We start from the raw sequence: 25,723 nt of genomic DNA, 5'->3' as shown, positions 1-25,723 counted from the left end.
GTTGCGGAGCACAGGCTCCGGATGCGCAGGCCCAGCGGCCATGGCTCACGGGCCCAGCCGCTCTGCGGCATATGGGATCCTCCCAGACCGGGGCACGAACCCGTATCCCCTGCATCGGCAGGCGGACTCTCAACCACTGCGCCACCAGGGAGGCCCGGCATTGTGTTTTATTTAGGTTCTTTACCCACTCTCTCTGCCTCAGGCATAAGCTTGAGAGATCAGAGATTGTGTGTGTGCGTGTGTGTTGGTGGCGGGCGTGGGGAGGGTAGCCAGCAACCGGTGGAGGGGATCCTGTTGCGGTAGGCTCCAGGCTCCCTGCAAAAATCCACTCAGATTTGCTGGCCTCTTGCTTTCCAGGCTTCAGCTGGGGTGGTGAGGATGGCGAATTTCTTCTGGGGACCAGTCCTGGAGGCCACGCCGGTTGCTAGGCGCCCAGAAGACCTAGTGTGAAAGTCACCGGGAGGAGGGCCTAGAGAGCGGTTTGGCCAGAGGGAGGCGGGAAGAGCTCGTTACTAGGCAACTCAGCGCCTCTCGCCTCTCTCGGGAGGGACGCACTGGGCTTGCGCAGTGTTGACGCGACCTCCGGCGCGCCGCTGTTTGAAAGGCCCGAGCCTCGTGCGCTTGCGCAGTTAAGCCCGCGCAGGGCGCCCCAGCTGTCTGCACCCTAAACTCAGACCCTCCAGCATCTTCTTGGTCAGGCGAAGCCCACGACGTTGACATGCCGGAGATCCGCCTCCGCCATGTGGTATCCTGCAGTAGCCAGGACTCGGTGAGGGACTGGCGTGGAGGAGGTTGGAAGAAGTAAAGGAATTCTTGAGGGGGCTCTAGGAGAACTTCTGGAGTCTAAAAGGGGTTGAACAATAATCAGTATCCGGGCTGCGAAGAAAAAAGAACTTTATTTGGGGTTTTAGGAACTGATATTAGAGAGACACAGATTTCCGTAAAACAAAGTATTGGGAGAGAGAGTCAGGGACTTACGAGGACAAAGGTCACCAGGTGGTTAAAGTTGTCCAGAGAGAATTGTAATTGCCTCTGATACAAGAAATATTTGGCTTTAAAGAATAGGCTGTCATGAGTTACTTTAGGGTAAAACTCCCATAAATAGATAGGCCGTCATGAGTTACTTTACGGTAAGTGTCCGATAAGTATCTCGAGTTTCTGGTAGATGTTCTGGATGCCTGTGTTTAATGTAGTATGTGGTCAAAAGGTCACATTCCATCCAGGCTGAGACCTGCATGGTCACAGTTCCTCAGTGGCCACCCAGCTCCATTTTAGAGAGCCCTTTTAGCAATACCGACATCATTTTCTTTTTCCTTTCACAAAAGGGACTTCGTGGAATTCTAAGGAGGGTCATGGGAGAATTTCTCAGAGGCCATAAGGGAATTCTAGAGAGATGTGGAATAGAGGAACTTCCAGAGAGAAAAGGAGGGATAGGGGAGCTTCCTTCCAGAGAGAAAAGGAGGGATAGGCCCAGGGGTGAATTTCCAGGGGAAAATGCTGTAGGGGACTCAAGGCCGAGTGTGTGGGGATTAATAGGGAAACTTAAATCTGGGGGATCTCAATGGAATCATCTGAGAGCTGGGGACCTAGCTCTCATCTCTGTACCCTAACTTCCCCTTTCCCACTCTTCTCTCCAGACCTACTGTGCAGAAAACCTTCTCAAGGCAGACACTTACCGAAAATGGCGGGCAGCCAAGGCGGGCGAGAAGACCATCTCTGTGGTGCTCCAGGTGATTCTGCCCTCCCCCCCTCGCCTTAATAGGAGTCTGGAGACCCAGGGTCCCGACTCTGCTCTGGAGCTAACTGGCAGTGAATTGAGGCACTTTCCCTTTGGGCCTCAGCCTCCTCACCTGGAAAATGAGCAGTGTGATCCCTGTGCCCCTTAGCAGGGGAGAAAGGTGATCCAAGCACTAGGCCAGGGATGAATCAGTGTGTGGCCCAGGTAGGTTGCTGCTACTTTCGGGGCCTCAGTTTTCTCAGCTGGAACAGAGTGAATCTTTGCCATGTATCCTGCCTTCTAAAGTCTCTGGGCTCAGGGCTGGAAGTTGTCTCATATCATCTAAGCCAATCAACCTCATTTAATTTTTTTTATTTTAAAAAATATTTATTTATTTGGCTGCGCTGGTCTTAGTTGTGGCATGCGGGATCTAGTTCCCTGACCAGGGATCCAACCCGGGCTCTCTGCATTGAGAGTGTGGAGTCTTAACCACCGGACCACCAGGAAAGTCCACAAACAACCTCATTTTAAAGATGAGGAAACTGGGGCATAGGGCAGGGCGAAGTGAAGTGGCCAGTCTAAGCTACCATGTCTGGAATGCTCAGCGCTTTGGTACATTCTCTGTGAAGTTGGAGGGAGGCAAAGAGGAAAGGGTAGTTTGACCCAAGATGGTTACAGAATTCCAAACAGGCTGTTCCTCTCCGGCATAAGAAACTGGTGGGAGAAGCGAGCTAGGTTTGTTGCCAAGCATCTGCTCTTTGGCTGGTGCCGCTGGCCTGGGTGTTTTACCTGTGTGACCTGACTCTTCATGGAGTTGGATAATGTAGGGGCTGTTATCACCACTAATAAATGGCGGTGCTGAGACCTGAACCTGTTGTGGGTGTTCTTAGCCACTTTGTCATGCTGCTTTGTGTTCATACCTTGGCTTTCTTGATTTTGGCCACATTCCTCCCTTCTGAATGTAGGGGGTGTTTGGAGAGGGATGTTGGGGGCAAGGCTTACCTGATTGTGTTAAAACATATTATTGTCTCTCTCTTGCCCAGTGGTTCAGAAAAAGTTTTGGTTCACAGAACCTTTTGAGAATTAGGGAGAATCTGAGAATTCTCTTCCCAGGAAAAATACACAGACCCACAAGATTTTCTGAATGATTTTAGGAATTTAAATATCTTCTAGGTCCCTAACGTAATAAGAATAATGAGAGCTAACATTTATTCAACATTACAGCTGCCTGGGAATTCCCTGGTGGTCCAGTGGTTAGGACTCCATGCTCCGAGGGCCCGGGTTCAATCCCTGGTCAGGGAACTAAAAGGAGAAAAAATTACAACTGCCAGTCACCATTCTAAACACCTCACATGGGTTAATTCATTGAATCCTCATAAAAACCCCATGACCTCGAGTCTTTTATTATCCCCTTTTACAAGGAAGAAACTAGGCCCAGAGAGGTTATACAACTTGCCTAGAGCCAATGCTTTTAGTTAGTCTTGGGACATGGATTTAAGTCCCCACATGTCCCTCTTACTCACCCTGTGACCTCAGGCAAATGGTTTCTTTTCTCTGAACCTGTTTTCCCATCTGCCCATTGGGAATAACGTGATCTGAGCCCAGGGTTGTTGTGAAAATCCAGTGATGTAATGTTTGCAGAAGTGCCCTGTCAGCAGGCAGGTGTTTGTGTAAAGGGAGGGCTTGATGTGTTAATTACTGGGCACTGATTCTGCTGGGCTCTCTGGTCAGGAGATGATCAGGAACATCCCATTTGGGTCTGCACCCCAGTTGCATTGGGAGCAAGAAGAGACAGGATATGGGGAGCGAGGGAGCCAGACAAGGCACAGGATTCTCCACCCTGGGAGACCAAAGGGGATATTGCACCTGTCACCAAAGTGGGAAACCTCGAGAAGGGGCAGCTTGAGAAGGTGACACATTGGTTGGGATGTCCGGGTTTGCTATGACTTTGGGACATCCAGGGGACAGCTAGTGATTGGACATGGAGCTGGAGATAGGGCTGTAGGAGTTGTCAGCACAGGGACAGGCCCTGGAGACTTGGGAGTGGATGGATTCATTTGTTCATTCATTCATAGAAGCGCCTTCTGTAGGCCCAGCACTGTTGTAGGTACTGGGGCATTGTGCAGTGGACAGCACAAGACAACCGTACGTCAGTCCTGTGGAGATTTTACGTTGGCAGGGAAGGACTGACCGATTAATAAATAAAACGTATGTATGTCAGGTGATGAGTGCTAGGGAGGAAATTACATGGTTAAGAGAAGTGAGGAGGGACTTCCCTGGTGGCACAGTAGTTAAGACTCTGCACTCCCAATGCAGGGGGCTGGGGTTCGATCCCTGGTCAGGGAACTAGATCTCACATGCGTGCCACGACTAAGAGTTCGCGTGCCACAGCTAAGGAGCCCATGGGCCACAACTAAGGAGCTGGCGAGCCGCAAGTAAGGAGCCCGCCTACCGCAACTAAGACCCAGTGCAACCAAATAAATAAATAAATATTTAAAAAAGAAAAAAGAGGAATGAGAAATGCCTCCAGTGGGAGATGAAGCAGTGGCAAGAGGTTTTTTTCTAAATAGGGGGTTAAGGAAGGCCTTCCTGAGAAGCTAACCTTCAAGCAGAGTGAGTTATGCAGGTACCTGGGAAAGAAACAGAGTCCAAGGCAGGCTGGTGCCTGGTTGGTGCCTGGCGGGCTGGAGGGACAACAGCAAGCCCTGTGTGTGGGTGGAGCCGAGTTGACAGGGGAGAGGGGTAGGAGCTGATAGGGTGGGGGTAGAGGACCCCTAACCTGCGTAAGGCCTAAAAGCCATTGTAAGGATTTAAGCATTTACTCTGCATGAGATGGGAGCCGTGGAAGGCCTCTGAGCAGAGGAGGAACAGAATGTGACTTAGGTTCTCACAGAACCTTTTTTTGATTGATTGATTGATTGGCTGTGTTGGGTCTTCGTTGCTGCGTGCGGGCTTTCTCTAGTCGCGGGGAGCGGGGGCTACTCTTCTTTGCAGCGCGAGGGCTTCTTATTGCGATGGCTTGTCTTGTTGCAGAGCACGGGCTCTAGGCGCACGGGCTTCAGTAGTTGTGGCTCGCGGGCTCAGGAGTTGTGGCTCGCGGGCTTACTTGCTCCGCGGCACGTGGGATCCCCCCGGACCAGGGCTCAAACCCGTGTCCCCTGCATTGGCAGGTGGGTTCTTAACCACTGAGCCACCAGGGAAGCCCCCCTCCCAGAATCTTCTGTGAGATTTCCAGGTTGAGCATGAACTGCAGGGAAAGTGCTGGAGCAGGCAGTACTGCCACAGCAGTTGTCGATTTATTTCGCGTTGGAGACCCTTCGGAGAAGCTGATGGCATTTGGCAGTTGCCAGCATGCAGGGTGACTCCAAGCTCACCGAATACTAAGTTTGGTTCTTTTCAAGCAAGTTATAAGAGGAAACTTCAGGACACCAAGACACGTAGATTGATCTGTGGATTTTCCTACTACTGTGTATTTTTTTCCCCTCAAATAGCATCTCACAGTATCTCTGTATTACCATCTGGGGTTCAGCCCTCTGCTCGTGACAGCCCCACATGCCTTCTTCGTTTGCGGTGGCCGAAAGAGGCTCTATTGCCAACCCACCACCTCCCAGGAGGGCAGTTCCAGCCTCTTTGCTAACCGCTCCTGGGCCGGTGGGAGCGGCTGAGACACAGCCCAGGTGTAACAACTCCTGTCCTCCAGATGCTGAGGTGTGTTCTTTAGAAAAAATGTTCAGTAGCAAGGTAGACACGTTCTGGCTTCCATTCCCTAGCCCCGCCCTCCCAATTTCCACTGCCCAGGTCTTCCCTCCTGTGGCAGCCACTGTGAGCCATTTCTCATGTGGCCCCCAGGTCACTCTGTCCATGTACAAGCATATATATCCACCCCTCCCCGCCTTTTAAAAAGTACGCTGTATGTAAACACTCCTCTCCCTTGTTTTCTTCCAAGAAACTGTATCTTGGGGATCCACTGTCATGGCATCAAGTTCTACCTTATTCTGTTTAATGGTGCATCAGGTTCTACCCTATTCTTTCATGGATGTGGAACAGTTTTTTTGTTTGTTTGTTTTTTTCTTTTGCGGTACGCGGGCCTCTCACTGTTGTGGCCTCTCCCGTTGCGGAGCACAGGCTCCGGACGCGCAGGCTCAGCGGCCATGGCTCACGGGCCCAGCCGCTCCGCGGCATGTGGGATCTTCCCGGACCGGGGCACGAACTCGCGTCCCCTGCATCGGCAGGCAGACTCTCAACCACTGCGCCACCAGGGAAGCCCGGAACAGTTTTTTTTTGTTGTTATATTGGAGTAGAGTTTATTAACAATGTTGTGTTAGTTTCAAGTGTACAGCAAAGTGATTCAGTTATACAAATACATGTATCTATTCTTTTTCAAATTCTTTTCCCATTTAGGTTATTACAGAATACTGAGCAGAGTTCCCTGTGCTCTACAGTAGGTCCTTGTTGGTTATCTATTTTAAATATAGCAGTGTGTACATGTCAATCCCAAACTCCCAATCTGTGCCTCCCCCCAACCCTAGCCCCTGGTAACCATAATTTCGTTCTCTAAGTCTGTGAGTCTGTTTCTATTTTGTGGATAAGTTCGTTTGTATCTTTTTTTTTAATAGACTCGGCATATAAGCAATAAAATATGAATTTGTCTTGGAACAGTTTTTTTAATAAGATGTCTCTGGGACTTTGCAAACCTTCCATATCTCATTTCTTCCACTGTCGTGAATTCTGTCTTCCTGGGAAAGGTGCACACAAACCTGGGCCACAGATGACTCATCCTGTGCTTAAGCCTTTCTCCTGACAGCTGATACTTACTGAACACTCACATCCTTTTTCTTGAGGTAAAATTCACGTAACGTAAAGGTTATTATTTTAACCCTTTAAAGTGTACAATTCAGGGTTTTTTTAGTATATTGACAATGTTCTGCATTCATTACTGCTGTCTAATCCAGAACATTTTCTTCACCCCAAAAAGAAACCGAAAACCATTAAGCGATCACTCCCTATTCCCCTTTCCCCAGGTTGCCGCTGGCAACCACCGATGTACTTTTTTTAAAATAGGGAATTCAATTGTTTATTTTATTTTTTTTCACTCAAGTGAATTTACTGAATTAATCTGCATTTAACACTGCTGGTATACATTTAAATCAACACTTGATATTAACCTTCTTTTTAATTTTTAAATCTTCAAGAAAAAATATATTACTATTTTAGTTTAAACTTAAAAAAAATTCATTTATTTATTTTTATTTGGTTGTGCTGGGTCTTAGTTGTGGCAGGCGGGCTCCTCAGTTGCAGCTCGCCAGCTCCCCGTTTGCAGCACGTGGACTCCTTAGTTGAGGCCAGTGAGCTCCTTAGTTGCGGCTCGAGGGCTCCTTAGTTGCGGAGGCGGGCTCCTTAGTTGTGGCATGTGAACTCTTAGTTGTGGCATGCACATGTGATCTAGTTCCCTGACCAGGGATCAAACCCGGGCCCCCCGCATTGGGAGCGTGGAGTATGAACCACTGTGCCACCAGGGAAGTCCCTTCAGTTTTTTTAAATTGAAGTATAGTTGATTTATAATGTTGTGTTAGTTTTAGATTTTTTTTCAGATTCTCTTCCGTTATAGGTTATTACAAAATATGAAGTATAGTTCCCTGTGCAATACAGTAGGTCCTTGTTGGTTCTCTGCTTTATATATACTAGTGTGTATATGCATCACTGATATACTTTTTGTCTCTATGGATTTGTCTATACTGGACATTCATGTAAATAAGACCATACAATATGTGGCCTTTCGTGTCTGGATCCTTTCACTTAGCATCAGGTTTTCGGGGTTCCTACATGTTGTAGCTTAGATCAGTGCTTCATTCCTTTTTACAGCTGAATACTGTTCCATTGTAGGGAATATCATACAGTGTGTATCCATTCATAAACTGATGGGCATTTAAGTTGCTTCCATGTTTTTATAAGAGATTTTTTATTTATCAAAAGAAAGACAAAAAAAAAAAGAAAGACAGGGGAGTATATGTGTGTGTTTAAAGTAGAAGTAGTCGTATATGAAATAAGAACCATTCATTAAAATACAAATATATACATCCTACTAGATGGAGGGCCCCATGCTTTAAATGTGGGAGAGGCAGAGATTTTTTTTTTCAGCCACGCCCCACGGCATGCAGGATCTTAGTTCTCCGACCAGGGATCGAACCCTTGCTCCCTGCAGTGGAAGCTTGGAGTCTGAACCACTGGGCCGCCAGGGAATTCCCAAGCTGTTGAGTTTTTATGTCAGGGATTGAAACTGGGGAATTGGGAAGCAGTGTTGGCTTGTCAGGCAGTTGGATCTGAATTTCTCTGCCTATGTGCCTCACATGTCACACACTAGCTATGTGTGACGTGAGCCATTTATTTACCTGTCTGAGCCTCAGTTTCCCCTTCTATAAAGCTGGGAGAGTTACAGACCCTTCCTTCCAAGGTGGCTGTGAGGATTCAGTGATGCCTGGCCCAGGAAGAGCTTAGCTAAGTGTGGTAAACAGAATAATGCAGTAGATATCTACATACTAATCCCAGAACCTGTGAATATGTCCTTTACATGGCAAAAGGGACTTTGTGGATGTGATGAACTGAGTATCTTGAGATGGTGAGATTGGCCTGGATGATTGGGGTGGGGGGTGTGTGTGTGCAGCGTAATCACAAGGGTCCTTATAAGGGAAGGAGGGAGGCAGGAGAACCAGAGTCAGAGGAGATGTGAAGACGGAAGCAGAGGTTGGAGCAATGCCATTGCTGGCTCCAAAGATGGAGGAAGGGGCCACAGCTGAGGAGTGCAGGGGCCTCTAGAAGCTGGAAACAAGACAAGGAAATGGGCTTCCCTGGTGGTGCAGTGGTTAAGAATCCCCCTGCCAATGCAGGGGACACGGGTTCGAGCCCTGGTCCTGGAAGATCCCACATGCCACGGAGCAACTAAGCCCGTGCACCACAACTACTGAGTCCGCGAGCTTAGAGCCCGTGCTCCGCGGCAAGAGAAGCCACCGCAATGAGAAGCCTGCGCACCGCAATGAAGACCCAACGCAGCCTAAAATAAAAGAAATTAATTTTTTTAAAAAGCTTTAATAATAATGAAAAAAAAAAAGACAAGGAAACGATTCTCCCCCAGAACTTCTAGAAGGAATGCAGCCCTGCTGACACCTTTATTTTAGCCCAGCCAGGCTGCCTGGACGCCAGCTGTGTGACCTCAGGGAAGTGACACAACCGCTTCCTGCCTCCATTTGCTTACGTGTGAAATAGAGATAATAACAGCTCCTGTCTCGAAGAGCTGTGGGGCGGAGAGAAGATACAGGTATTATGGGTCTGCCACGTCTGAGCACTTAGATGTCCGCTGCAATGGCTGTGGGTTGTGGTGGTTAGTATGTGTCATCTAGACTCCCCTCGGAAGGAGGACTATTATGATGACCCTCCCCTTTCACTTGTGAGGAAACTGCGGCTCAGAGAGGTTATACGCCACCCAGGGCTGCACCGCTTGGAAGTGGCAGGGCTGGATTAGAAGTCAGGCTGACCTCCCCACAAGCCCAGGCTCCTTCCTTCCCTGGAGGGATGTTCCTGCCTGCAGCAGAGTGCAGGCAGTGTCCGGGCCACCTCCCGACTGGGAGGTGACAGGGCAGATCGGACCGTCAGATGATCCTGGTGTAGGGTGGCAGACTGGGTACCTTTGGGGGTCGTAGTAACTTGTCATTCTAGGAGCCAAATAAAAGATCCCCAGAGTGGAAAGCCATTCTTAACTGCCTTCCACCCCCACGTGGCCTTTCCAGTCAGACAGAAATGGCAGAAACTTCGGGGCAAGCCATCCTGCAGTCAGCTCTTTCCTTCTTTTGACAAATAGTCCTCAAGCAGCGACTAATATTGCCTCCTGACTGGCAGTGGCAGGATGCCTGCTACATGCCAGGCCCTGAGGCCGTAGTATTTATGTGCATAATCCTAGATAGGGTGACCATCCCCACTTTACAGATGAGGAAACTGAGGCTCCAAGAGGTGAGCTGACAAGGCCATATAGCTAGCGTGTGGCAGAGCTGGGACTCAAACCCAGGAATCAGTGGTGAGCCAAACCAGACTAGGCCCCTACCCTCAGGGAGCTTCCCCGGAGCCCTGTGTGATTGGGGTTGGGGGTGACAGATGTGCCATTGGTCTGCATAGCGCCACCAAGGAGAGCTCCGTGGTGGCGGGTTAGCGGCCCATCTGGCAGAGTCTGGCAGAGCCAGGGAAGTGGGTGCAGGAGCTTATGCAGTCGGTCGGTGAATATTTTCGAGCTCTGACTCTACACCCTGTGCTGCGTGCAGGGGACGCAGTGGCCCCACTCAGCCCTGTCTTCACTGTCACCGAGTTGACTCTGCAGGGAGACAAGGGGGCCCGGATGGGGGTCATCCCTCTTCCGGGGTCCCACAGAGAGCTGGGGGGTGGCCAGAGCAGCACTGACAGTGTGCTGTCCCTCCCCTGCAGTTAGAGAAGGACGAGCAGATACACAGCGTGGACATCGGGAATGACGGCTCGGCCTTCGTGGAGGTGCTGGTGGGCAGCTCAGCCGGAGGGGCCGGGGAGCAGGACTACGAGGTAAGCAGGGCCTTGAGGTGGGCCCCCTGCTGATCCCTGCCCCCGGTGCCCCCATCGAGGCCCCAGGCCTCCCAGGCGCCAGGCCAAGGTGGAGGCGAGTCACACGGACGGTGGCCCTCTGGAGGAGCCCAGCGTTCCCGGAGACAAAGAGCAGACCCAGGTGATAAGCTGTGTGCAGCAGGTATTTGGCTGAAATTGCAGCATGGTTGCAGAAACAACCAGAGGCACTTGTTCGTTCTACGATTCAGTCGCTGCTTGAGAGCAAAACTCCTTTTCTTCTGGTCCCAGAACTTCTCAGAGATGTCGCAGCCAGTTGAGATTCCGAATTGCTTGGGGTGCCTCTCTTAGTTACTTTATTTGTGACAAATGTTTACAAGCCTTCTGCTCTATTACAAATACAGTAAGTCCCTTACATATGAATGAGTTCCGTTCCAGGAGCCTGTTCGTAAGTCCAGTTTGTTCATAAGTCCAACAAAGTTAGCCTAGGTACCCAACTAACACAATAGTATAGTACTGTACTGTAATAGGTTTATAATACTTTTCACACAAATAATACATAAAAAACAAACAAAAAATAAAGAAAACATTTTTAATCTTACAGTAGAGTACCTTGAAAAGTACAGTAGTACAGTACAACAGCTGGCATACAGGGGCACATTTGCATCTTTGAAAGTTTGCAACTTGAAAGTTTGTATGTAGGGGACTTACTGACTTTTAAAAATTGGCCTAATCCTTTTTTTTAACCAGTTGAATGAATTCAAGCCGGAGTGGTGAGATCATAATGAGCCAGCTGGTCAATCAGCAAAATGATTTGGGGTAAAAATAAACCTACTGTGGAAAAGAGAGGTTACAATTTTAAGTGAACAAATCAGTTTTCTACAAATCAGTTTTCTTGCAGTGAAAAATTTTTTTCAATTGAGGTATGTTTCGCATATAATAAAATGCACAGGTCAGCGTTTTGACAGATGTACACACCTGTGTAACTGTCCCCCAGATCAAGACGTAGAGCATCGCTGGCCTTCCTGAAAGTTCCTCGTGTCCCTTTGCAGTCACTCCTCCCACCCTCAGCTCAGGCCACCACTGATCTCTTTTCTTACCTGTCCTAGAATTTCATATAAGTGGAATGTTCTAGCATGTGTTCCTTTTTTGTGGCTGGCTTTACTCAACATACTGTTTTTTTGATGTTCTAACATATCACATATATGTCAGCGGTCTGTTCCACCTTACTGTTGAGCAGTATCACTGTAAGCGTAGACCTCAATTTGTTCATCCATCCTCTTGTTGACGGGCATCTGGGCTGTTGCCACTTTTTTTTTGGCCATGCTGTGCAGCCTGCAGGATCTTAGTTCCCCAACCAGGGATTGAACCCAGGCCCCAGCAGTGAAAGTGCTGAGTCCTAACCACTGGACCGCCAGGGAACTCCCCACCACTTTTTCTAAAAAATAAATTTATTTATTTTATTTATTTATTTTTGGCGGCATTGGGTCTTTGTTGCTGTGCACGGGCTTTTCTCTAGTTGCAGCGAGCAGGGGCTACTCTCCGTTGCGGTGCGTGGGCTTCTCACTGCGGCGGCTTCTCTTGTTGCGGAGCACGGGCTCTAGGCGCACGGGCTTTAGTAGTTGTGGCACGCAGGCTCCGTAGTTGTGGCTCGTGGGCTCTAGAGCGCAGGCTCAGTAGTTGTGGTGCACAGGCTTAGTTGCTCCATGGCATGTGGGATCTTCCCAGACCAGGGCTCGAACCCGTGTCCCCTGCATTGGCAGGTGGATTCTTAACCACTGCACCACCAGGGAAGTCCACCACTTTTTGACTATTATGAAAAAAGCTGCTGTGAACATTCTTGTACAAGCCTCTGTATAGAGATCTCTTTTAGGTAAATACCTAAGAGTCAAATTGCAGGGTCTTCAGGTAGATATATGTTTTAACCTTATTAGAAATGGACGGTTTTCCAAAATGGTTGTACCAGTTTATTTTCCCTTCAACAGTATATGAGTTCTTTTTGCTTCCCATCCTTACTTATACTTGATATTGCCAGTCTTTTAAATGCACGTGTGTTGAATTTTATCAAGTGCTTTTTCCACCTTACAAGGTACATTTTAACCAGTGAGGTTTTCCTTGAACACACGTTCTTATTCTAAAGGTTCTAGGGAATTCCCTGGAGATCCAGTGATTAGGATGCCACCCTCTCACTGCTGAGGGTCCAGATTCCATCCCTGGTCGGGGAACTAAAATCCCACAAGCCACGTGGTGTGGCCAAAAAAATAAAAATAATAAAATAAAAGTTCTATAAGTTGTAAAAAGGCAAACTAAGGCACATTATGTTTTGAAGAGTTTACTTGAGCAAACAATTCAAATCAGGCAGCCAAAATTGAAAAATGATTAGGGGTGCTGTGTGGATGGGCTAGGACAGAGATTTTTAGAGAGAAAACAGGGAAGCAAAGCAAAGCAATTATTTAATTGGCTAGAGCTTAAATGGTTCCCTTACTTGGGAAAATCTAGTGACTTGGCTATTCACGATTAGTTGATTTCATTTTCTTAGATTTGAGTACACCAACTCTGGCTTAGATTTTGGTTGGTTTACTTAGGCTACCTAAGGCACTGGAGTCACTGAGTCTAATGGCCTCCTTGTTTAAAATTTTAAATAAAATCAACAGTCTTTGAGACTATAAAAAAAAGTTTTCTGTTCTTCTTGGCAAACAGATTTAGATCAAAATTCTACTTTATAATTATGGAAACAGAATAAGTGCATTGTTAGCTAAAACTTTTATCTAATCGGGCATGTGAATCTTTATTATTCTTATCTTATCTACCTAGAAACGTGGAATGGTTAGATTAGGGCTTGATCTTTTCAGAGTCTGAAAACCCCTATGTCAATAGTTTCCCATTCTCTCAAGGTTTTTAATTAAACTTCTGCTGGAAGTTTTGTTATAACTCCTAGCCAATACTGAATTAAAGACTCTGGGACTTATAAGGTCTGGCTCCTGCCCAGAGACTAGATAACGGTTGGAAGAGTCAAGAAAGAAAAGGAAAAAGGGCCGAGCAGGGCTGGTCTGTGTTGATGTCACCCATACAAACCAAGCCAAAGGCACATATTTTAATAACTAGTGACATTTTCTACAAAATCATCAACATTCAAAAAATGTATTTATTTATTTATTTATTTGTTTATTTGGCTGCGCTGGGTCTTGGTTACAGCATGCGGACTTCTTAGTTGCGACATGTGGGATCTAGTTCCCTGACCAGGGATCAAACCTGGGCCCCCTGCCTTGGGAGCGTGGAGTCTTAACCACTAGATCACCAGGGAAGTCCCAACATTTTTTTTTTTTAACCCCTCCAAGTTCTGCAAAGGGGATATCTAAGCTTGCAAGGTTAACGCAGTCTAGAGAATAAAGGTTTAATCCTAGAACCTTAAAGACAGTATTGGATAATAAAACAACTGGAGTTGTTTTCTCTTCACAGTGAATGGGAGGAGAGTATATTCAGAGGGAGGCTCCCCCTCAGTGTGGGTGGCAGCTGCCAACCACAGCTTGTGTTGCCCCTTTATTTAGTCACTAGATGGTAATTCAGCTCTCCCATATGCTCAAAATCAGCCCTTTTATTAACAAGTGTAGTCAAGGCCAGGGAGCTGGCTTCCCTTCTCTATAATTTTTGTCATCTTTGCTGTTTCCTTTTCATAATCAAGAGCTGAGCACAAAGAGATATCTAGTTACAGTCTGTGTTTTTCTCAGCAAAAAGCTTTTGTTTTCTAATTTCACAGCATGTCAGTTAGAAAAGAGACTAAATAACACATTACACCCAACTAAAGGTGGCTTACTGCCTAAGAATATATATCGTTTCCTTAGGAGGGAAGTCCAGCATTAGGCAGACCCAGAGTTGATTGGGCAACTGAACAAAGTCAGGGTGCTTGGTTGGGCACCTCTTGATTCTTTTGGACTTGGCCACATGGTTACAAGATGGTTGCTATTGCTCCATCCATCACCTAGTAGCATCCAAAGCAGAAAGTGGAGGAGTGGAATGGCAGAAAAGCAGTGGTTTTCTTCCATCCTCTGTTTCTCTTTAATGAAGAAGGAAAGTCTTTCCCAAAAGCTTCCAGCAGCCTTCCTCTTAACATCGAATTGCCCATCCTTGGACCAGCCACTGGCAGAGGAAATCGGACCACTTGGACCAATCATGGTTCATCCCTTAGTGTTGGGCACGCAGCTCTTCCACTGCTTTTCAAAACTGCCTGGTCAGTTTTTGTTCCTTCGTCATACTGTTAATAGCTCCGTTTATTTCTTTAGACTATTAAACACAATTACTTTTATATTGTGTGTTTGATAATGTCAATGTGTGCTGTCTTTGTGGGTCTGAGTCTGCAGTTTGTGGTTTCTGCTGACCCTGAATCATGGCAGCCTGTTTCCTTATGCCTCATGTGTGTGTGTGTGTGTGTGTGTGTGTGTGTGTGTGTGTGAGTGATTGTTAATTCTGCTTTTGGGGGAATGTATCTGTGGGAATTCTTTGAGGGCCTGGTTTGAAGTACGTTCCTCCAAGAGGATTTGCCCCGACACCAGGTGATACTGTATACATGGGACCACTTAAAATTTTCACCTTGGGTTTTTCCACGCAGATAACTAGTGTGGATTTTTACTGCAAATCCTTGAGAGTACAGACTTGCGGTTAGGAGTCTCCAGAGAGAATTTTTCAGCTTTTCTCTGCTGTCCCCCCAGAGCTAAAGCCTCCCACTGACTCTTCGAACAAGGCACATTCCTCCCTAATTTACCCACGGAGGTTGTTGCCCTTTGGAGAGGCCCAGCTCTCTGCTCTGTGGCGTGGTCCCTAAGATGCCTTTCTTCCTGACTTGGAGCGCAGGCTTTCTTTCTTGGTCTCTCCTGCTGCCACCACCTAGAGCCCTTTAAAATCAAGCTCTGTGCCACCCGGAATCAGCAATGGGGCAAACACCAACATCAGTGCCACCCACTGTATCAGTCAGGGTCCCACCAGGAGACTGAAACCACACCAGTTAGTTTAACAGAGAGAATTAACGTAAAGAATTAGTAACGAGGTATTGAACTGAAGAGGCCAGAAGACTAAGGCAGGACGCGGAAGCAACTGCAGGGGGCAGTCACCGCCCTTAGGGTTGGAGGAACAAAAGGAAGACGTTGGCATGACTGAAGGGTAGATGTTTCGAAGCTTGGAGGTGGGGCCCTTGGAGCTGAAACTCAGACCCTGAGGAAGGGGAGCTCCCTGGCTGGTTCTGGTACGTCCCAGAGAGGGTGCAGTGAGGCCAGTTCTGCAGGTGTTGGGAAGCTGCAAACTGGATTCATCTGCCGCCCCCGGGGGAAGAACAGCTGCAGACGCAGGAGCGAAGCACACCTGGGTGCTGCTCGGGGGATCTGCAAGAAGGCTCAGGTCCCGCCTCCCTCCTCCAGCCCGTCTCTCTAGCTCCCCCTGCTGGCAGAGCCTGACAAGGAGCAGCTGGAGATTAGAAACGTCCCCAGCATCCCAGAGCTGAGCCGCCAAGGGTGGGGTGTTTTGTTTTGTTTTGTTTTCTTTTCTTTTCTTTTTAAAATATTTTTTGTTTTTTCTTCTTTTGTACTTTTTCTGTTTTATTTTATTATTTATTTATTTTGTTTGTTTGTTTTTTGAGGGCGGGTTTGAACTGAGAGACAGTCACTTAGTAATGGGTGCAGCTCCCCTACCTCTTTGGATTCTGCACTGTAATTTCTGGCCTCGAATACTTCCCTTCTGCTGACTCAGCTGTGCATTTCAAAAAGGTGTTTGAGGGAATTCCCTGGTGGTCCAGTGGTTAGGACTCCACGCTTTCACTGCCAAGGGCACAGGTTCAGTCCCCGGTCAGGAAACTAAGATCCCACAAGCTGTGTGGTACGGCCAAATATATATACATATATATATATATATATATATATATATATATATATATATATATATATATATACACATACAATAAGGTGCTTGAATATTGTGCCAGTCATTGTGAATATCCTCTGCTGGGAGGGTTCCTGAAGCTCCCTGTCCTGAGGGTTCCCGCCACGTGGCCAGATATGGAAGACTCTGGAAGAATTTAGAGAAGGGTGGTTCAGATCTGGGACTAGAATGACCCCTCTGGGGCCTGTGTCAGGGTAGGCCTGACTGGAGGCCCAGAAATGAGAAGGGTCTAGAGGCCTTGAGGCAGGTTGAGGTACAGCTGGATCTGGCGACTCCCTGGTCCCTGCTCAGGCCCCTGCCCTCTTCCAGCCCCTAGGAGGTGTCACTGAAACCAGCCAGGCCTGGTTCTCATCCTCTGTGCCTTTTCCCAGGTCCTTCTGGTCACCTCGTCTTTCATGTCCCCTTCCGAGAGTCGCAGTGGCTCAAATTCCAACCGTGTTCGCATTTTTGGGCCCGACAAGTTGGTCCGGGCAGCAGCAGAGAAGCGCTGGGACCGCGTCAAAATTGTCTGCAGCCAGCCCTACAGCAAGGTACCCAGGGTGGGAGTGGGGTCCTTGGTCCTGAGCCACGAGAGAGGCGAGCGGCCGATGTTGAGTCCCAGAGGGCTGGGAGGACCGGACAGTTGGTCTCCCCGTGGGATTACAAGGAGGCTGGGTCCCTGCATTCTCTGAAATTGGTTTGAGGTCCTCCCCATGTAGGAATCTTCGCTTCCTGGAGGGAGATGAGGAAGGATGACCTGCAAGACCTCAGGGGAATTGGGAGGGGGAGCTGCTGACTTGGAGATGGGGCCTCGTAGACTTGGGGCTCAGTTAATATCACGAGATCTGGAGTCAGAACGCTGGTTTAAAACCTGGCTTCTCCACTCCTTAGCTGTGTAACCTCTGGCTTCAGTTTCCTGATCCTTATGGGGTTGCTGTAAGTTAGGGATGCTAAGCTGTGGTGACGAGACCCGAGTATGTAATGACAGCACACAGTAAAGGTATACTTGTCATACCTCTGGATCTGTCGCGGGAGGTGTTTGGCCAGTCATCCCGGACCCAGTCTCCTTCTATCTCATGGCTCTGCATCCACCCAGCAGAGAGGGAAAGAGTCTGGAGCATTTCTGAGTTCCAGAAGTGATACCCAGCCCTCCCTCCCATTCCGCAGGCAGGAGTTTGGCATGCAGGGTGGATTCGCTTAGACACCCAGCAGCCTTTGCCAATTGCTCTGAGGCTTAAGGAGCTGGTGCATGTAAAGGGCTTTGCACCGAGCCTGACCCCAAGTTAGGGCTCAATAACAGCTTGCTGTTATTATCCTTGTCATTATCATGCGGGCACTTCCCCGCATGTGTGTGTCCATAGGAGGGAAAGAGCCAGAAAGGGGTTTCTGTAAATAAAAGGGATTGGGGCCAAGCCTTAGTCCTTGGCCAGACTCCCTGATTCCCACCCCTCCTCTCCCAGGATGCCCCCTATGGCCTGAGTTTTGTAAGGTTTCACAGCCCCCCAGAAAAAGAGGAGGCCGAGGCCTCATCCCAGGTAAGCTCTACCTGCCACCGCCCAGAGCCTTCTCCCCACCTCTTCACCCCACCCCTGCTGACAGTCCTCCCACTGCGCTGACCTTGTGGGACCTTAGAAAGTGACCAAGCTCGGCCAGTTCCGCGTGAAGGAGGAGGATGAGAGTGCCAGCTCCCTGAGACCCGGGGCTCTCTTCTTCAGCCGGATCAACAAGACCCCCCCAGGTGAGTGCGGGAAACCTGGGTCCTGAATGAGTAAAGCCCGGGGGCCTGGACTCCTGGGCCACTCCTGGGGCTTGGGAACAACACTTTGTGTCCCATGGATAGGAGCCGAAGGGTCTGAGGGTCCAGCCCTCTCAACCTGGCTCCACTTTCTCCCTCTGAAGTCGCAGCCAGTGACCCAGCAGGACCCAGCTATGCAGCTGCTACACTACAGGCCTCCAGTGCCGCCTCCTCTGCCTCTCCGGCCTCCAAGACGGTAGGCAGCACCTCCAAGGTGAGATCATCGGACCCTGGTGGGGTGGAAAGGGAGGAGGTGAGCTGGGGGCCTCGGCCCATCCCACCCCCTCATCCTCAGGAGTCCCCCAGAGGCAAGAGGAAGCTGGATTTGAGCCATGAAGAAAAGAAGACCCCCAGCAAACCGTCCGCCCAGCCCTCACCACCCGCCCTCAAGAGACCCAAATGTGAGCAAACTGGATTCCTTGTTCCCACAGGGGCCTGGATCCTGGGTCTGAGCCGGGAGGGGCCGGGGGTCTGGATCCTGGGTCTGAGGGAGGATGGGCCGGGGGTCTGGATCCTGGGTCTGAGGGGGGAGGGGCCGGGGGTCTGGATCCTGGGTCTGAGGGAGGATGGGCCGGGGGTCTGGATCCTGGGTCTGAGGGGGGAGGGGCCGGGGGTCTGGATCCTGGGTCTGAGGGGGGAGGGGCCGGGGGCCTGGATCCTGGGCCAGAGGGGGGAGGGGCCGGGGGCCTGGATCCTGGGTCTGAGGGAGGAGGGGCCAGGGGTCTGGATCCTGGGTCTGAGGGAGGAGGGGCCGGGGGCCTGGATCCTGGGTCTGAGGGAGGAGGGGCCGGGGGCCTGGACTCCTGGGTCTGAGGGAGGAGGGGCTGGGGGCCTGGATCCTGGGTCTGAGGGAGGAGGGGCCGTGGGTCTGGATCCTGGGTCTGAGGGAGGAGGGACGGGGGCCTGGATCCTGGGTCAGAGTTGGGAGGGGCCGGGAGTCTGGATCCTGGGTCTGAGGGAGGAGGGGCCGGGGGTCTGGACTCCTGGGTCTGAGGGAGGAGGGGCTGGGGACCTGGATCCTGGGCCTGAGGGAGGAGGGGCCGGGGGCCTGAACCCCTGGGTCTGAGGGAGGAGGGGCCGGGGGCCTGGATCCTGGGTCTGAGGGAGGAGGGGCCGGGGGTCTGGATCCTGGGTCTGAGGGAGGAGGGGCCGGGGGCCTGGATCCTGGGTCTGAGGAGGGAGGGGCTGGGGGTGTAGCTCTACACCTACTGACTGAATCCACTCCTTGGCCTCCCCAGTGCCAGCTCCCACCCCTACCCCAGCCACTGCCCCTGTCCCTGCCGCAGCACGGGGGGCGGCGCCAGGGAAGCCCCGAGGAGAAGGCGCTGAGCCCAGGCCCCCCCGCGCCGGCCCGCAGGAGCTGGGGAAGATCCTCCAGGGTGTGGTGGTGGTGCTGAGCGGCTTCCAGAACCCCTTCCGCTCGGAGCTCCGGGACAAGGCCCTGGAGCTGGGGGCCAAGTATCGGCCAGACTGGACTCCAGACAGCACCCACCTCATGTAGGCCTGCGCCCCCTCCCCACGCTCCCCGCTGCCTCTCCTCTGCCTCCCTTCGTCTCCTCCATGTTGCCTTCTCTCTGTTACTTCACCTCTCTGTATCCTCTGCCTCTTGTTCTCTTTCTCTTCTTCCCTCTGATTCTTAAAGTCTTCCCCTCGGCCTCCCTGTGTCTTTTCTGCTTCTCCCACATCTGCCCCATGTCTCTCCCTGTCTCTCGCTGTCTCCCTCTCTCTGTGCCCCTTGTCTCTCTTTGCCCTTCACCTCTCAGATCACAGTGGGCTGACACCCTCCATTCCGCTCCCTGCCAGCTGCGCCTTTGCCAACACCCCCAAGTACAGCCAGGTCCTAGGCCTCGGAGGCCGAATCGTGCGGAAGGAGTGGGTGCTGGACTGTCACCGCATGCGGCGGCGGCTGCCCTCTCGGAGGTGAGGCCTCACTGCATGCATGTGGTTTACACACGCACACCCCGACCCTGCCCCTTGTCCCCATGCTGGGCAGTGTCAGGGATCTGGAGAGAAATCAGGCCGGGCCCTGCTGGCCCAGAGTCAGCAGACTTCCCAGAGGAGGAGGAGGAGGGCAGGGAGACACAGGTGGGGCAGTGGGGGGCAGTCCGTGCAGGGCTCTGGGAGGTCTGCTTAGCGAAGGAAAAGGACACTGCAGGCTGGAGACACAGCATTCCCAAGGCCTCAGGGCAGAGAGCAGAGCATTGGGACCCATTCACATTCCTTCACCTGAAGCCCCTGCTTGGCGCCAGGCTGGGCTGTGCAATGCTGGCCCCGGACGTCGGGTCCTGCCCTCCAAGGCCTCTGACTTCCATGAGGGGCCGGACTTAGCTCTAAAACAGTTTGGGGGCAGGCCCAAGGGGAGGACCGCAGTGAGCTAGGGGTCTTCAAAGAAGAGAACAGGTTTGCCAGGCTGAACAGAGGCAGAGAGCATGCCTGGGCGGAGGAGCCAGGGTTGGGGTCAGCCTGGTGTCTGCCCGGAGGAGCCGCAGGGGCACTCAGCACCTAATGAGAAACTGACTTTGATTCTCAAAGGGGAGAATTATTTCTGATTTTTTTTGTTGTTCCCTGTCTGAAATGAGTCATTTCTTCCTGAGGAGGGAAAGGAGGCCAGGAAGTGCTCTGGTCTCCGGTGTGGGTGGCTGGTGGTCTCTGGGGCCCTTCCGGAGCCAGGAGGAGGGCGGGCTGGGAGAGGGGCCACGATTGCCACCCTGAGTATTTAGTAGATACTGAATAAATAGCCAGTGCCTGTTGCTTCCTAAGCCCCCTCCCCACCTCCCCCGGAGGACACATCTGCTGTTTGTGTGAGGCCTGATTCCTCCCCCAGGTACCTCATGGCTGGGCCAGACTCGAGCAGCGAGGACGAGGGGGCCTCTCACGGCGGCAGCAGTGGGGATGAAGCCCCCAAGCCTCCCCGAAAGGTCTGAGGCCCCCGGCCCGGGCGGGGGAGGGTGGAGTGGGGGGGGGACATGGGTGTGTCATGGTACCCAAACTCTCCACTCCTGCCTCCTGCAGGCGCCCCCCACGCTCACACCCGCGCTGCCCCTTCCGTCCTTGCTGACCCACCCTCCCTCCTCAGCGCCCCCAGACCAAAGCCAAGCCCTCTCAGGCAGCAGGACCTAGCTCACCCCAGAGACCCCCAACCCCAGAAGAGACCAAACCACCCACACCAGGGCCCCAGGAAGATACTGACACCAAGGGGGAGCAGTCAGGTCAGAGCCTGAGGGAGGAGAGGCCAGGGGCCTGGATCCTGGGTCTGAGGGAGGAGGGGCCGGGGGTCTGGATCCTGGGTCTGAGTGGGGAGGGGCCCGGGGGCCAGGATCCTGGGTCTGAGGGGGGAGGGGCGGGGGTCTGGATCCTGGGTCTGAGGGAGGAGGAGCTGGGGGCCTGGACTCTGGATCTGAGGGAGGAGGGGCTGGATTCCAGGCAATGGATCTGAGGTAGAGGGTGGCTGTCCCACCCCCGACAACCCCTAACTGGATTTGGAGGGCCACTGAGCCTGGGGGTTGGGATGCCTGCATCTGTGCTCAGGCATGAGACTGGGAGGGAAGGTTACCGGTCTTTCCAGAAGAGAAGGCATGGGCCTCGCATTGACTAAGCCTCCATTCGCAGAAGGACAGGACAATGGGGCAGAAGATTCTGGGGACACCGAGGATGAGCTGAGAAGGTGGGGTTTGGGCTGGGGGTCAGGGTGGCCCTGGCCTTGCGGGGAGGGGCATCTGGTCTGCATGCTCCTACCCCACCCCTCTTGGCCTCTCCAGGGTGGCTGAGCAGAAGGAACAAAGGCCGCCCTCTGGCGAGGAGAATGGCAAGGACCCGTACGCAGGATCCACGGATGAGAACACGGACAATGAAGGTCCCCCGGAGTCTCCCAATCTGCCGATTCCCGAGCTCCCAGGTGGGAAATCCTCCCTCCTGATGTGGGATTTGGCCCTGTTACTTCTCTGCCATGACTTGCCCCAGCCAGTCCTGGGATGGCTGCTGCCCGCTGTGACTTGTCTTCCAGGCTCCTCACCCCCAGTCCCTGGCCTTTGCCACCTCCTTGTCCTCTTAGGCCTGTTCCCTTCCTTTCAGGACCCTCTCCTGACTTCCCTCTCTGTCCCTGTCCTGACTCCTGCTGTGACCGCTTCCATCACAGCTGAGCCCCAGGCGAGACCCCCTTTGGCTTTCCACTCCCTCACGCCGGGGCGGGGGGGGGGGCTCCCAGGGGGGGCCTCCCACTCCCTAGGCGTCAGGATCACCCAGGGGCTTTTAAAATCTGCAGGTGCCCAGGCTCCACCCCCCGGGTTCAGCTTTGTCAGTGTGTGGTGGGGCCTGGGGAACACAGGTGCTGTGGGCACTGATCTCTGTTGGGAACTACATTGTTATTCCTCACCCCAGACATGATCGCGGGGGTCGTGGGTCAGGGCCAGGTCAAGAATGAAAGGAGAGGGGAACTGCCCTGGCGGCCCAGGGGTTAAGACTCTGGAGTCTGTGCTCCCATTGCAGGGGGCGCGGGTTCGATCCCTGGTCGGGGAACTAAGATCCCACATGCTGCGCAGTGAGGCCAAAAAAAAAAAAAAAGAGAGAATGAAGGGAGAGCCGGGCAGTCAGAGGGTCTGAGCAGAGGTGAGGGTCAGTGGCCACTGGAAGAAGCCGTTTCTGCTCGGTTCCTCATGGGTGATGGGCAGGAAAGTACTTTGATCCTCCAAAGCCCCAAACATGGCATTGACAACTTGATGGAAAATCATGTCAGACTAGAACGAAGAACCACCCTGAAGGTCAGAGCCAGAGAAGGCGCTGATTAAAAAGGAGTGGGACAGCCATGGCGAGGAAGTGGCAGGATGTGAAATTTCCAAGCCAGGCCAAGCTAACGAAGTGATTGACCTGGTGTAAGAAACATGTTGCAATAATAGTAATTGCGTCTTGTATCATTCTTGCAACAAAAGGAAGCAAAACTCCCCAGAGGCTCAGATGGGCCTGGCAGGGAACCACTGCTTGTCATGGATTATTCCCGTGCCAGGCTGTACACGGACACCCCTTTCCCCCTCCGGCGGCTGCGCCGGCCTTGCTGTCCTGCCTCTGCGTGTTCTGTGGCTCCTGGCTGGTGCCCTGGGACTCCAGGGGCCTCAGGCTTGGCTCTTCCGCCTTCTCCCCTGCAGACTTTTTCCAGGGCAAACACTTCTTCCTGTACGGGGAGTTCCCGGGGGACGAGCGGCGGATGCTCAGCCGTTATGTCACAGCCTTCAACGGGTCAGTCTCTGGGGAGAGGGGAGGCAGGGGAGGAGGTGTGGTAGGTCGTGGGGAGAAGGGCCATCGGGAGGATGGAGAAGGCCGTACCCCCAGGCTGGGCACAGGCTGTGGAGTTCCATGCCGTCCTCACTCTGCTGGGCAGCCCTGGGTGCATGGCAGCCCTGGATGCATAGCTTCCCCTCGGGTTCTTCTTCTCTAAAGCGAGGCTCCACAGTGCCCTTCCGAAAGGACTGGCGCCTGTGGGAGCTGTCGGTTTTGGGGCTGTGGCGAGCCTGGCACGTGGGAGAGTGGGGGACCCACAGGCGGCCTATAGGGGACATAGGTGGGGATGGAGAATGGCCTCTGAGGATGGTTGGGGAGTAGGGTGTCAAGAGAGGGGACACCGATTCTCTACCTCTTTTCTTCTCCTGCCAGGGAGCTTGAGGACTATATGAGCGACCGGGTACAGTTTGTGATCACGGCACAGGAGTGGGACCCCAGCTTTGAGGAGGTGAGTCCTGAAGGGGCAGGGAGAGGGAGACCAAACCTGCCCTAGCATCCCCCAGACCCCCTCCTGGCTCACATGTTCCCACATGCACCCCCTCGCCCCTGCAGGCCTTGATGGATAACCCCTCCTTGGTGTTCGTCCGTCCCCGGTGGATCTACAGTTGCAACGAGAAGCAGAAGTTACTTCCCCACCAGCTCTACGGGGTGGTGCCCCAGGCATGAAGTTTGTGCTCTCACACGCATGCGTTTATTAATAAAGGGGACTTGGTTTGGAGCAGCTGCCCCTCTCACCCGTGTCGCCCAGAACTCACAGCAGGTTCCCAGCTTTCTGTCTTATGTTTGGTTTTGCTTCCCCTCTGAAGGCCGGGTCTTTGGGCTGCCTAATGACTCCTGTGCTGGGGTCCCGGAAAGAACGCAGGGCTCTCTATCTGGGGTCTGGTAGGGAAGGAGCTCTTTGTCACTTCTTCGGGGCCCCTCCCCCCTTTGGTGGCAGGTGGCAGGGAAGTAGGAATCTGACAGCACCACCCTCAGCTGGTTCTGACCCCCCTGGAGCCCATTCCTGTGTCTTGGTTGTCCCTCTGGGGGTCCTGGACTGGGGGCTGGCATATTCATGGGATAGGCCTCTCTCTCTCTAAGTCTCAGCTCTCTGGGCCAGGGACATCTCCCTTTCTCCAGGACTCTCAGAAGTAGCTGTGAAACTGTCACCAGCCTGGTTTGATATCACCTCATTTGGGAGGTAGAATTGGGGGAAGGGGCATTTTAATCACCACCACCCCCAAATCCTGAACCCCCTTCAAGGCTCCACCACATTTAAGGTGGGAACTGAACTGGGCGTTAGAGAATCAGGGTAGAAGGTGGGATGGGGCCATGGTGTGGGCGAAGGCCAGGAAGTGGGAGCCATCCTGGTGCCTGGGGGGCAGTTGAAGGAGCACGGCCCCTCTGGTGACGAGGCTTTAGGGGCAGACCTAGCTGGAAAGGTGGGCACAGTCCTGGCAGCTGTGCCGTCCAGTGCAGTAGCCACTGGACACAGGTGGCTATTTAACCTTAACGACAGGGAATTCCCTGGTGGTCCAGTGGTTAGGACTCTGTGCTTCCACTGCAGGGAGCCCGGGTTTAATCCCTGGTTGGGGAACTAAGATCCCACATGCCTCGCGGCGTGGCCATAAATAAATAAATGAATGAACGAATGCATAAATGAATAAAATAAACATAAGGACAGTGAAACGAAAGGAAAAATTCACTTCCTCAGTTACACTGGCCACAGTTCAAGTGCTCACTGGCTCCTGGGCTGGACAGCATAGATGGAGAGCCTTTCCCTCGCTGTAGAAAGCAGGACAGGGCGGCCCAGAAGCACTGTGAACGGCAGGCTGAGAAGCTTGGACTTCATCCTGGGGAGGTCAGGAAGGGGTCGAAGGGCAAAGGGCAGGGTCAGAGCTGGGTAGCAAATGACCACAAACTTAGTGTCTTAAAACAAAAGAAAGGTATAACCTTCTAGGTCTGGAGGTCTGAAGTCCAAAATGGGTCTCACTGGGCTAAACGTCAAGGTGTAGGCAGGGGGACTTCCCTGGTGGCACAGTGGTTAAGAATCTGCCTGCCAGTGCAGGGGACACGGGTTCAATCCCTGGTCCAGGAAGATCCCACATGCTGTGGAGCAGCTAAGCCCGTGTGCCACAACTACTGAACCTGCGCTCTAGAGCCCACGAGCCACAACTACTGAGCCTGTGCTCTAGAGCCTGCGATTCACAACTACTGAAGCCCGTGTGCCTAGTGTTCCACAACAAGAGAAGCCACTGCAGTGAGAAGCCCGCACACCACGACAAAGAGTAGCCTCCGCTCACCGCAACTAGAGAAAGCCCGCACGCGGCAACGAAAACCCAACGCAGCTAAAAATAAATAAATTAAATAAATAAAAAAAAAAAGGTGTAGGCAGGGATGCGCTCCTTTTGGAGGCTCCGGGAGAGAATCCGCATTCTTGTCTTTTCCAGCTTCTAGCAGCTGCCCACGCCCCACGCCCCTTC

At 52.1% G+C, this 25,723-nt stretch overlaps 1 protein-coding gene across 4 annotated transcripts; it reads left to right on the top strand.

Annotated features, from left to right (window-relative positions):
• Positions 1 to 611: 611 nt before the first annotated feature.
• XRCC1 (X-ray repair cross complementing 1) lies at positions 612 to 23,979 on the top strand. Of its 4 annotated transcripts, none has more exons than XM_082606832.1 (17): positions 612 to 769; positions 1,638 to 1,730; positions 10,184 to 10,294; positions 16,588 to 16,746; positions 17,656 to 17,730; positions 17,828 to 17,933; positions 18,095 to 18,204; positions 18,286 to 18,391; positions 19,229 to 19,487; positions 19,794 to 19,910; positions 20,815 to 20,908; positions 21,067 to 21,199; positions 21,603 to 21,654; positions 21,749 to 21,885; positions 23,129 to 23,219; positions 23,634 to 23,709; positions 23,814 to 23,979. In XM_082606832.1, the coding sequence occupies exons 1-17, from the start codon at positions 719 to 721 to the stop codon at positions 23,925 to 23,927; spliced, it is 1,884 nt and encodes a 627-aa protein (XP_082462958.1). In that variant the 5' UTR covers positions 612 to 718; the 3' UTR covers positions 23,928 to 23,979. The 4 variants fall into 4 exon arrangements, with proteins under 4 accessions (XP_082462958.1, XP_082462956.1, XP_082462957.1 ...); XM_082606831.1 differs by having other exon boundaries at positions 613 to 769; positions 21,600 to 21,654; XM_082606830.1 differs by having other exon boundaries at positions 18,095 to 18,391; positions 21,600 to 21,654.
• Positions 23,980 to 25,723: the final 1,744 nt, after the last annotated feature.

Source organism: Mesoplodon mirus, assembly GCF_964341445.2.
Source record: "Mesoplodon mirus genome assembly, chromosome: 19".
Taxonomy (NCBI): domain Eukaryota; kingdom Metazoa; phylum Chordata; class Mammalia; order Artiodactyla; family Ziphiidae; genus Mesoplodon; species Mesoplodon mirus.
Note: the sequence above shows the minus strand (reverse complement) of the source record. Positions and strands in the feature narration are given on the sequence as shown.

Coding starts and splice junctions, on each gene's coding strand:
- XRCC1 (XM_082606830.1), top strand. CDS start 719: ATGCCGGAGATCCGCCTCCGCCATGTGGTATCCTGCAGTAGCCAGGAC. Junction 1,731..10,183: donor CCATCTCTGTGGTGCTCCAG/GTGATTCTGCCC, acceptor CCTCCCCTGCAG/TTAGAGAAGGACGAGCAGAT. Junction 17,731..17,827: donor AGGCCGAGGCCTCATCCCAG/GTAAGCTCTACC, acceptor GTGGGACCTTAG/AAAGTGACCAAGCTCGGCCA.